The sequence below is a fragment of the Balaenoptera musculus genome, chromosome 17 (assembly GCF_009873245.2).
Source record: "Balaenoptera musculus isolate JJ_BM4_2016_0621 chromosome 17, mBalMus1.pri.v3, whole genome shotgun sequence".
NCBI classification, from domain to species: Eukaryota; Metazoa; Chordata; class Mammalia; order Artiodactyla; family Balaenopteridae; genus Balaenoptera; species Balaenoptera musculus.
The window spans coordinates 78,640,785-78,653,798 of NC_045801.1; the positions used below are offsets into that span (position 1 = coordinate 78,640,785).

The window sequence follows — 13,014 nt, forward strand, 5'->3', positions numbered from 1 at the left end:
ATTTTTTTATACAGCAGATTCTTATTAGTCATCTATTTTATACATATTAGTGTATACATGTACTTTTGATAAAACCTCAACATCCTTTTCGTCCTTCCACAAGTTATTATTTGGACCCAGATACTGAACTTGATTTTTCTTATCATTAATGTCTTCTCGTCACGTTCGTTCTACTGCCCCCGACTGTGGACATGCTGGGGGGCAGGGCGGTGTCTTAGCCACGTTTTGCAGCATTTTTCTTTGCTGCAGCTCGGCCTCATCTCCCGATCTAATGAGTGTCCCAAATCATTGGGAACAGCCCTGTGGTAGGCGGGTTCCTCCGGCTGGAGCAGTGGCTGGTTTATTCGGGTCCCACTCCACCCGGTTGTCAAAGGCAGATGGAAACTACCCAGGTTCCTTGTTCTGATTCGGCAACACGTAGGAGAGCATGAGCTTTGGGGACCAGCAGACCAGACTCAAATATCAGCCCCACCAATTACGGGGTCACGTGATTTGGGGAATGTCCCTTGTCTTTCTATGTAAACTTGGATAATAATATTAGCAAGACGAAATCTGTAAGGATCTTACCGGAAGTACACATTCAGCCTCATCCGTCACCCCAGCCACCAAAGAAAGGAATGGCGTTTGTCTGACCGACCAAGCCCACCAGCCCGGGACTCTTTGATCAGTGTTTCCTGGCGCTGACAAAGCTTTGTTTGAATAGACTTTCTCAGCCTTCTTCCCAGTGCCCGTGCTAGGCTAACATGAGCATTTAGAATCCACCTTCTTCCCCCGCTTTAATAGCTGCGTGTCATTTGCCAGGAGCCTCTCCTTTTCCCTAAATCTTCCTGCTTCGGGATGATGGTTAGGGGCCTCGCTTGTGTTATCCCCTGAGCATCCTGGATGGAGACTCACTCGATTTAGAAGACTTTGGTTTACGGGCCTTGAACTCTCTGCACATTCCTGGGAACTCTGCCCTCCTGCCCCTTTCCCTTCAGAGGTCTTCCCCCGGACAGAGCAGGCTCCTGCACGGGGGGGTCTGCTGCTCTGCACGTTGCTGCCCTGACACGGGACGCGCGTGTTGTAGACCGTTCTCTTTGACAGGCCAGGCCCGGCCGTGCAGGCCTGCCCTTTCCAGTGTCCTCACAGAGGCAAGCGCGCTCCTGCTCACCTGCTGAGATGCTCTTCCACTCCATCGCCTGTGCGTGGTCACTTTATTTATTTTTTTTTTTAAAGATTTTTTGGATGTGGACCATTTTTTAAAGTCTTCATTGAATTTGTGACAATATTGCTTCTGTTTTATGTTTTGGTTTTTTGGCCGCGAGGCATGTGGGAGCTTAGCTCCCCGACCAGGCATCGAACCCGCACCCCCTGCGTTGGAAGGAGAAGTCTTAACCACTCGCCAGGGCAGTCTCCATGGTCCCTTTAAATTTGGGCTCATCAGAGAAATTTTGCCAAAGCACGTTAGTTTATTTAGGAAACTCACTGTTCTCTTCCTTACCGGGATAATCTTCAGTTCTCAGTGTTTAATCTTTTGTGAGAGATTTCTAACCCTCTCGGATTATCTCTCCTTCTGGAATCTCTTTCTTCCCCAGAAGGAAGAGCACTTTTTTTTCTTCTGAAGTTTTAAAATCTACTCTTCTAAATTCAAGAATTCATGTGTGATGCTAATCAAATAATTTTCACGAATGGGCCACCATTGGTGTTTCTCTGCCTTGATGCTTCAAAACAATTTAAGGCCTTGTCTTAGTAATAATGCTGAATATTCAGTCTTCTTTTAGCGATGGAGTAATATCTCATTACTCTGAGTCCAGATTCTCTGCTCCGGATCTTTTTATCTTAAGTTTGCATTTTTCTTCAAAGAGCGTTTAATAAATACATGTCAGAGACTCACTGTTGGCTAAACCCTCTGGTCTTCCTGGGTCTTGCCAAGAGAATTGTCTGTCTTAACTTCAGCACATAGAGTGAGCTGCGTTAATGCCAAGTGAGCTATATGTAGGAAATCTCTTTTGAAAGGGCCATCCTCAGGAGGACTTCCAAATAAAACTGTACGAGAACAGGAGGAAGGATAAACTGTGGTCCATGTTTGTGAAACCCAATCTTATTTCTCCTCCTTTTATTCGTTTGTTCTGTGTGCCAAATGGGTAAGAACCAAACGGCAGAGTGCCGTAAGCATCTTTCCACTTCTTTCTGGGATTGGAGATGGGCTGATCAGATGTTCACAGCTTGTCCCCCGCTTAATGCCCTGTCTTTCAAGTCAAAGCCCGGGATATGGCATCTCAAGGTTGACATGCAACTGTGGCAGAGATAAGCAGTTTCAGTAGCAAACAACTATCCGAAAAACCTTGTGATTTATCCATCCTGGACACGTTTTCTTGTAGCTGGTGGTATATTTTTCACATTAGCTCTTTCTTGGGATTAACAAACCAGTGCAAATCTTGTTTCATCCCTCCCTGGGTATTTAGTGTAGTGCCAGGCAAAGCACAGATTAACGTATGCTTACTCAGGATTAAGGATTTTTTTTTTTTTTTTTTAGCTCTTCTGATCGGCAGTAAAATAGAATCTACACAGTTCAGTGAATTCAGCGGATGGGCTGTTTGCATTAATGCCGACAACTAACCCCAAACCTTGGGTCCCAGGTTTCTTTGGTCGTGCTTGGTGATGGTCGAAGGGCAGACAGCCGTGAACTCTTTCACCATGTTCTTAATCCGTCTTCGTTACTGCAGCGCTGCTCACGACTGCTCCACGGCCAAGAAGAGGAGAGCCGGGGAGCAGGCTTTGGGGGTGCCGGTCAACAAGAGAAAGTCCCTGCTCATGAAGCCCCGACACTACAGCCCCAGCCAGGACTGCGAGGAGGGACGGGCTGAGCGGACGGCGGACGCCCTGGGGCAGGACGGCCCCCCGGAGACCCACCATCACCCCGGCGCAGGTAGCGAGGAGGAGTGGCCCCAGCCTGACTTCCTCCCCGCACACAGAGCCAGGCCCACCTTAGGGGAACATGCCGTTTGTATGGTGGGAAAAGCAAATCCCAGCGTGAGAGCAAAACCAGACACTGGTTTCCCTCAGCATCCGCTAGTGAGGACCGGTTTTCCTTCCAAAACTCTGGGGAGTCTAAGCCCAAGCCACAGGGCACAGAACATCCTTGCCCCCAGGCACGGGTTTGGACCGGGCCTCTTTCCGAAGAAAATAAAAGCGACTAAGCCCCAAAGTTGAAGAGGACCTTGACTCCCTAATGGGATGGATGTCTAGTCCCTGAAAGATAAAACCCCTGCAAAATAAGCTTTAAGATATTCCTGATATGACGTATGAGACGCAGTCTCTTTTTTGAAATTTTATTTTGTTAATTTTTTACGGAAGTACGGTTGATTTACAATATTATATTTGTTTCAGGTGTACAGCATAGTGATTCAGTATTTTTACAGATTATACACCATTAAAAGTTATGACACAATAATGGGTATAGTTCCCTGTGCTGTACGGTATATCCTTGTTGCTTATCTGTTTTACACGTAATAGTTTGTGCCTCTTAATCCCCTGCCCCTAATTTTTTTTTGAAATTTTAGGATGTGCTTCTCCGCAGTTCGCGGTCACCCCCACTAGACCCTGGCTGTCCCAGTGCCTCCAGGACCTGGGCCATCACAGACCACTTTGTGCATGAGGCTAAAATCGAAGGACATGCAAAATGTCTCAAAAGTTTATTTTAGAAAATACATGGAAATCTAAAGCTTGACCTTTTAGGAAATGAAACTAGATGTGTGTATGTTCTATTACATACACATTTTTTTCTGAATGTGAGTTTTTAAGGAATCAAAATATACAAAGTAAGTTGTTACTTGAAAAGAAGTATAAATTATACAAACCAAAGGCAACGAGCTTCTTAGATCATAAATATCTATTGCATATAGAATGGTAGTAATTGCAGTAGGTGTTAATAGAAAAGATATAAAAGCATATTGACTGAGTGAGCACAGATCTCAGATCACAATCATCAGCTCTCCAGTAATCTCGGCTTACAAGTAATTGGAGATTCTGTAGTTAAAACAGTTGTATTCTGATTTGCTAGTGTTTGGCTGAATTTTCTGGCTTTTGTGTATTTAACATATGGCTTAAAGCCTCATGGCTCATCTGTAAATTATAATCATCCTTGACTTTTTTTGTTTGTTTCCTTGAGCTGGTCAGTTTTTTGTTGTTGTTGTTGATTCACGAAAATTGTAGGTTGAATCTAGTACTAGGGAAAGTCCTTGAGTCAGTATGGTTAGGTATATATAATTCATCTCGCTGACATTAATTCACCAAGTATTTAAGAAAATGGGTATCTTTTACACCAACACATTTTGCAGGCGCCCTGAGGACCAGGACTGTACCTGCCCACCAGCTTCCCACCTTCTTCTGTAGCTGAATGATCATTGTAGATGCTTGATAGTAACCAGGAAAATATACTGTCAAATATTCTCAGTTAAATATTCACTTATAAGCACTGATGGACTTCTATCTGCAGCTTCACAAATGTTCACTCTTTAGTATTAGAGCCACTGCTAATCATAATGAATATGCTAAAATTACAGCCGTAATGGCCATTATTTTTGAATTCTTAATATATTCCAAGCATATAAATCATATCACTTAATCCACCCAACAATGATGTGAGTGTGTATTATTATGGCCACAATTTTACAAATGAGACCATTGAGGACAAAGGGATTTAATGCTAAAGGTAACGCAGCTTGTAGGTGTTGGAAAGAAGATAATTAGGAAACAATTGAAGGACAAGCAAAATAACTATTTCCCAGCTAACCGTGCTCCATAATCCAATCCTTCCCATGCTCTGACCACCTTTGGAAGGCAAGTTGGGCAAAGTCCCTACGACGTCAAATCACGAAGTCACATTTCCAGAAATGACAGGTCACAGATGCTTCTCTCCCTGGTCGAGAGAGGAAAAGTCTAAGCTGCCTTCAGCCCTATGAGCAAGTGGCCCCCAGCCCCCGGAAGGCAAGAGAGCTGAGTTTGCGCCCAAGCCCAGCATAAGGGCTTTCATCTACCATCTCGGTCACTCCAGGCGCCCCAAGGTCTTCACCTGACCAGGTGTGTGCCCAATTTTGTCTTCAGCAGGCGGTTCAAGTGATGAGAGAGGGTTAGGCTCACGAAGGCTGAGGTCACGAGCTTGAATCCCTTTAACGGCAAAATTGTGCCCCATGCCCTCCCCTGGCTGTCTTTCAAAGAGCTGCAGGTGGGCGTTAAGGATGATAGAAGAAATTTTGGACAAAACCATGCAGATGCACATTTTTCACTGGGGCAAACAGAAGATGACCTTGCAGAGCCCTCTCAGGAGGCAGGACAAACTCGTGTGTTCCCAGTGCAGACGAGGGAAAGAAGCGGGGTGAGCCGGTGTGTGAGGTCCTCCCGGGTTGTGAGCACGTGATCGTGATTCCAGGAAACCCATCACACCTGTGGAGGCTCTGGGAGCTGGGATGATACTTTGAATATCTTATCTCTCAACAAACAGCAAATAAGGGATAAGCCACTCCCATTTTAAAACTTTGAAAGACGAATTCATTTTTTAGGGCTTTTATTCCCAGCAAAATTGACATACTCAGGAGGCCTGGAAAACTAATTTACCTGTAAAAGTCACTTAGATAGTTACAGAAACAGAACTAAAATCTGAAATCCAGTTGTACTAAAGGAATCAAACTCAAAACATGTGATTTTCAGAGGATTTCTTTTGTTTAAGTTGTTTTGATGCAGAACAGTTGATACCTGTGGAGAATCCGCTAGCAGGTAACTTCAGGATTGCCAGACCCCTCAGAGGAGAGACTTTGGTTTAAAGCAAATCAACACATGTGAGCTTTTACATATCAGGCCGAAAGAAAGTTTATTTATTTATTTTTTTGCCCTGTAAGGAAAGTGTTGTCCTGCTCCAGCCCCAGAAGTGCACCTGAGGAATTTTCTACCCTATGTTGTTGTGAGATGCACTTTGTTAGTTTTTGTTTGTTGTTGTGTTTGCCTTTACGTGTTTTTCTTTATACTTTAAGGATTGTTGTTTTTCGTTACAAGTTACCTGACAAGTGTATTCTGGTATTTTCCTATAAATTCACTCTTGAAAGTATCCAAATGTGGGAAAATAGTAGGCACCTGGCCGTGGGTCTGGATCTCAGTCCCCCACTGGCTGGTGGTGTGAACTTGAGCAAGCCCTTGGCTCTTTAGAACCCTGGTTTCCCGCCTGTAACAGGGAGTCGAAAGTACTTTTCTTGTAGTTGTTGCGAAGATTAAATGAAATGAGTAACTGAACACCATGCCAGGAACATACCAGTTCATTGTCTTAGCATGTCACAGGGTCATCCGGTCATTGGGACATCAGATCATCCTCGTTTTAAAGATGAGGACCCAGGACTCGGGAGACATCAGCCTGCCCGAGGCCATACAGGCAGGTGGTGCTGGGCCAACCACACGACCCCAGTCTCTGGACCTCAGACCCGAGAGGTCTCCCTCCACGCCGTGCACGGACCCTCCCATCCCCAAGGCAGTTGGTGAGCATAGCAAGTGTGACGTGGATGATGGTGAACTTGGCTGAGTCCTCTTTACACTTGGGCTGTGACCTTCCACAGCGGGCATGGTCACCCTTACTCTGAATGAAAAACGGGCCGCACCTTATCTGGGTGGACGCTCCCATGTCTCCTCTGCCATTGCTGACTCTACCGTAGTAACAGGGAAGGGAGAAGGAGCCATCCTTCACCGCATACCTGTTGGGTGGCACCTGCTTTCCTGTGAGGGTGAGGCTCAGAAAGGGTGAGGAACCCATCGGAGTTGGCACAGAGACACACGCCAGGCCCGGAATCAAACGAGGTCCCTAACGCAGGGCTCTTTGGGTTATGTCAGTGGCAAAAGCACAAAAGAGACCACCGGGCCACCCCAGAAAACAAAAACACACAAGCACAGAAAAAGTAGGCAGCCTGTTACAAAGCTGGGGGGAAGGGGCGCCCCGTCACAGATCTGTCTGCTCAAAAGCAAGCTCAACTTCTCTCTTTGTGACAATGACAGTGATGGCAGAGGGGGGTGGGCGCGTGGGAAGTTGGTCTGCAGGTTTGCAGAGCACCCCTGGAAACCCCGCGGGCGACACATGAAGGCACCTCTACCAGCAGGGCTCCTCTCTTTCTGAAGAATAATTAATAAATATTTTCTTTTAGCATATAACCAACAGTTGAACCAAACAATTATGTAAACTGGAAATGACCCAAAACGCTCGCCTTGGCAGCGGCTCGGTGACACGCATCGTCGGGCACACGTGCATTGCTGTCACCCCCGCCTCTCTGGTGATCTGCACTTAATAGGAATATTTTAAACTATGTAGCTAAGCAACAGAGGTAATTGTTGCTTTCTAGAGCTTTTGTTAGCACTCTCACACAGCCCAAATATGCATAATTAGGTATAATGTCTATAAATCATTATTGTACACATGTGGGTAGTTAAGTGGAGTTGAGAGAATAGTTCAATGAATTGAGCATATTCACTGAAAATGCTTTTTATTTGTTTTCTGTAGTTCATAATATTCTAAAATTATCATAACCCTTTACACTTTCTCTTAACAGCCAACTGTGATATTGAGAAAAACTTCATTTGCATTTTAGACTATGTTTAATATATTATTTAAACCTGGAGTTCCTCTGATATGAATTCAGGAGAGGATACACCATCCTCTCAAATATTATGTGCTGGTTTCGCCAGCCTCTTTTCTAGGAAGTAAAATGTTAAATTTTTCAGTTTATGTTGAATAGATCCCAACAAAAGACTGCACTCTATAATCAGCATTATTTAAAGGGGCTAGTGTTGTGACTGAATTCTTCCCTTCATCCAAAAATGCTTTTAGTTACTATGGCAATATTTACTTGATCCTGGCAGTCCAGTGTTGATTTAGGGAGATAATTACCAGAAAGGAAGATGATGGAGATGCATTTTTGAGTGTCCTTGTCAGACACAATGTTTATAAAAAATTAAACGAGACCCAAAAAAGGCACATTGTCTTCTGCACAGACACCCTCTCCCACAGCCCTTCCACAGGATGGCTGTGCTTTTCTTTCCTCCCAAGATGTTTATTAACGCAGAATGCACTTCACCTGGTGTCTTTAACAGTCTTTAAGGGGGCTTATTATTTTGTGTTCCCATCCGCCACCCTGCCTTTAGAGACACAGAAATAGTCCTGCTTCTTCTTCTTCTTTTTTTTTTTTTTTTTGTCTTAGTGACTGCCAGGGACCACTGCCTGATTATCTGGTGCATTTCACAGCCTGGCGATCGCTGGGCGCCGAGCTCCCTGGACCCCGCCATGTGCGCGGCCAGGGCTGGGGCACTGGCGAATCTGCACCTCAGGTGGTGTGTTTGCACCGGGACAGGCTTGGGGAAGATGACTGTACATATAAATATATACACACACACAATCTGTCACCCCGACTGGGCCACTGCCAAGAGGGAAGGGGGTGACGTGGACAGCTGCTCTGGGCCGGTGGACACCCCATGGACAGACTGGCGCTTGGGGGGTGGGCGCTCTCATCAGTCCCAGGCCTTCTTGACCATCAGGACTGAGAACAGCTGGTTAACATTCAGCATCCTCCAACCATCCCCACTCCTGACTCATCTCCTTTTTACACAAGTGCATGCAGGTACCAGGCCAGAAACTGAGCTACTATTCAGGATATTATTCCATCGTGTTCATTCTCCCATTTACTTGTGTTTCCCTCAGCATGGCATCTTCGTGTGACAATTACGACAGTGATCAGGGAGTCTCGAGAACCTCAGGCTTCTTTAGTTACCATCTCGTGTAGATGTGTTGTGTATTTTAGCTAACATTCCGTAAAATCTGAAAGTATGTTTGGGACTCTATGGAGGCAGAGAAAATCAACCAAATAAGCTTTGAAAATATATTACCACGCTAGCAGAGACATTCAATGAATACTTCCTTTTTATAATGTATAGTAGGACATATGTTTAATTTTCTTCCGGTTGAGTGAGATTTGCAAATACAAGAGGTACAGTAACACGAATTTCACATTCAGGACTCTGTGATGGTTGAGTATTTATTTCAGTAACTAGACGAGCTTAGCTCTGACATGCTGAAAATTAGAGTAGCTCGTCTCTTTGAAGGCAATTCTCAGAATATGAAGGTCCGAGTTTTGTTTTGTTTTGTCAAGAGGGTATATATTTTTCTACCCAATGTTTATATAATTGATGGAGTCCACACATTCACATATCGCATGTATTATATATGTATATGTCTATCTATTTATCTATCACTGTAATTTCCTTAAAATACCTTTTGTTCTTGTTTTTCAAATATTGGCTTTCTTTTTTCCCTACAAGAAATCATGATAAAACCCATGGAAGAGAAGCTTCATTCAACTGCACAAGAAAATTCCGATGGGAAGGAAGACAGATACGGCCTTTATCAAGAGCTCATGGTCAAATCGCTAATGCATTTGGGGAAATTTGAAAAAAATGCATCTGTTCAGACCATAAGTGAGAACTTAAATGACAGTGGCATCCAGTCTCTAAAAGCAGAGGGGGATGAAGTGGATGAGTGCTTTATGGTTCATTCCGACGATGGAAAAGACAAAATCGATGATTCGCAGCTGCGGTTCTGCTCCTCCGACGACAATGAAAGTAACTCTGAAAGTGCAGAGAATGGTTGGGACAGCGACTCCAACTTCTCAGAAGAGACCAAACCTCAGAGCATCCCAAAGTATGTTCTAGTGGATGATAGGAAAGACCTATTGGAAGTTCCTGAAATAAAAACTGAAGGTGACAAGTTTATCTCTTGCGAAAGCACATGTGATTCGGAAACAGAAAGGAGAGACCCACAGAACGCTGCCGTGAACCCGTCAGATGGCCCAGCCCAGCCCTCGTTCCCAGGGAGTAAGGAGGAGGACCGCAGCCACGGGTGTCCGGCCGCGGGGGTGGAGGAAGCCGCTGCCCCGGAGAAAGCCAAGGGGAACTTGAGTTTGCTGGAGCAGACGATCGCCCTGCAGGCTGAGCGAAGCTGTGTTTTCCACAGCACCTACAAGGAGCTAGACAGGTTTCTGCTGGAACATCTCTCGGGGGAGAGGAGGCAAACCAAAGTCATTGACGTGGGCGGAAGACAAGTCTTTACCAATAAACGTAAGACACCGTTTTGCTTCTATTTTATTTAAAATTGCTTTAGAGTTGGGGGGGAAATGCGTAAGATTTGATTGCTTCTCCCAGATAGCTTTTTGACAGCACAATTTAAAAACCTGATTTATATTTTAAAATTAACAAATTTTTTTTCCTACTCTCTAGATTGTTCTCAGATTAAAGCTTGGTCGGTTTGTAGGGTTTTAACTCACACAAAAAAAGGCCATTGCCTGTGTTTCTTTTTTTTTTTTTTTTTTTAATAAATTTATTTATTTATTTATTTTTGGTTGTGCTGGGTCTTGGTAGCCGCGTGTGGGCTTTTCTCCAGTTGCAGCATTGCGCTGAGTGGGCTTCTCATTGTGGTGGCTTCTCTTGTTGCGGAGCACAGGCTCTAGACACGCGGGCTTCAGTCGTTGTGGCTTGCGGGCTCTAGAGCACAGGCTCAGTAGTTGTGGCGCATGGGCTTAGCTGCTCCGCAGCATGTGGGATCTTCCCGGACCAGGGCTCGAACCCGTGTCCCCTGCGTTGGCAGGCAGGTTCTTAACCACTGCGCCACTAGGGAAGTCCAACCTGTGTTTCTTTTAATATGACTGCTTTTAAAAAATATATCGTACTTGTTAAAAAGTACTATATTGGGTATGTTAGAAGTACATTTGTATTTACTGGATTTTAAATCATTTTATGAATCAAATCAATTCCAGAAATTTAATTTTTCTTTCCCACCCTCTTTCTGGGATCATCTGACTGCTTTTGAGCTTCAGAATAGTGTCAAGCTACTTGTAAGCCAGGCAGGATGCTCTGATCCTTCTTAGGACAAGACTGGATGTTAATGCCTTTATAAGCCTGTGCTTTTACAAGCTCTCTAACTGAGGGTCCACAAACATCTGGACCAAACTTGAATGAGACAGTCAATGTGCTCGGAGGAGACCTGAAAACTGATCCTCAGACTTTGGGAAAACAGTGTTCCGTGTGCCCATAAAGATGCCCCCCACTGCTAGGTCTTGCACCAGGTGGGCCTGGTGATGAGGCTTCCAGTTACGTAGAGTTTCCCAAGGGGTGGTCTTTGGCTTGTTAAGATGAGTATTTCCAGGATCCCATCAGACTTACTGCTTCAGAACTTGCTTTTTCTTTAATTATTTTAATTTAATTTTTATTTTATATTAGAGTAGATTGATTTACAATGTAGTGTTAGTTTCAGGCATACAGCAAAGTGGTTCAGTTATACATATACCTATATCCATTCTTTTCCAAATTCTATTCCCATATAGGTTATTACAGAATATTGAGTAGAGTTCCCTGTGCTATACAGCAGGACCTTGTTGCTTATCTATTTCATATATGGTAGTGTGTACATGTTAATCCTGAACTCCTAATTTATCCCTCCCCCCCCTTTCCCCTTTGGTAACTGTAAGTTTGTTTTTGAAGTCTACAAGTCTGTTTCTGTTTTGTAAATAAGTTCATTTGTATCATTTTTTTAGATCCCACATATAAGTGATATCATATGATATTTGTCTTTCTCTGACTTACTTCACTTGGTATAATAATCTCCAGGTCCATCCATGTTGCTACAAATGGCATTATTTCATCCTTTTTTATGGCTGAGTAATATTCCATTGTATCTATGTACCACATCTTCTTTATCCATTCCTCTGTCAATGGACATTTAAGTTGTTTCCATGTCTTGGCTATTGTGAATAGTGCTGAAATGAACATTGGGGTGCATGTATCTTTTCGAATTATGGTTTTCTCCGGATATATGCCCAGGAGTGGGATTGCCGGATCATATGGTAGCCCTATTTTTAGTTTTTTAAGGAACTTCCATACTGTTCTCCATAGTGACTGCACCTGTTTACACTACCACCCACAGTGTAGGAGGGTTCCCTTTTCTCCACACCTTCTCCAGTGTTTATTGTTTGTAGATTTTTTGATGGTGGCCATTCTGACTGGTGTGAGGTGATACCTCATGGTAGTTTTGATTTGCATTTCTCTAATAATTAGCAATGTTGAGCATCTTTTCATGTGCATAACTTGCTTGTTTTTAAAAGCAAGTTCCTGAGGTGATTCTTGGGCGCCCTAAAATCTGAGAACCACAGAATTCGGGGAGGAGTATCTTAGAGATAATCAAGGTCATGGACCTAAAGCGCTGACAAGAATAATGCGCTAGTGTGGTTAGATGTCCTGATTGCTGAGATTTATCCAGAAATCAATTGTGTATTTTAAGTCCATTTTAGTACTCCCCTACAGTCTTGTCAAATACTGTCTTGCAGCTCAGAGTTGAGAAAAAAAGAATAAAATAATGTCATTTAGTGAAGAGTAAGATAATAGTTCTGTGCAAACATACTGTAAGGGCTGGGATGGAGACAGCATATTAAGGACTAGTATGTGGTCTGGGGCAGCAGGATGTGTTAGCAGCACTGAGCGCTCCACTCACACCCAACTTGTGGAACTTACCTGTGTGGGTTTTTTGGGTTTTTTTTTTAATACATAGATTCATTTATAGCATCTTTTTTATTATTATTTATTTATTTATTTATTTATGGCTGTGTTGGGTCTTCGTTTCTGCGCGAGGGCTTTCTCTAGTTGCGGCAAGTGGGGGCCACTCTTCATCGCGGTGCGCGGACCTCTCACTATCGCGGCCTCTCTTGTTGCGGAGCACAGGCTCCAGACGCGCAGGCTCGGTAATTGTGGCTCACGGGCCTCGTTGCTCCGCGGCATGTGGGATCTTCCCAGACCAGGGCTCAAACCCGTGTTCCCTGCATTGGCAGGCAGACTCTCAACCACTGCGCCACCAGGGAAGCCCTTTTTTTTTTTTTTTAATGAACTACAAAATCAGGGAAAAAAAGATGAAATTTACTTCAAATTCCAAAACCCCATCATTTCCAATATACTATATTTCATCCA

General features: G+C 44.0%; 1 protein-coding gene across 6 annotated transcripts in view; it reads left to right on the forward strand.

Moving 5' to 3' along the window:
* The window catches only part of ST18 (ST18 C2H2C-type zinc finger transcription factor), a 122,941-nt gene that overhangs the window by 54,088 nt on the left and 55,839 nt on the right, over positions 1–13,014 (forward strand). For all 6 annotated transcript variants that reach the window (XM_036830787.1, XM_036830786.1, XM_036830790.1 and 3 more), the window contains 2 exons: positions 2,706–2,908; positions 9,325–10,119. In XM_036830787.1, the coding sequence (XP_036686682.1) occupies positions 2,706–2,908; positions 9,325–10,119 (998 nt within the window). The remainder of the gene's footprint in view (positions 1–2,705; positions 2,909–9,324; positions 10,120–13,014) is intronic.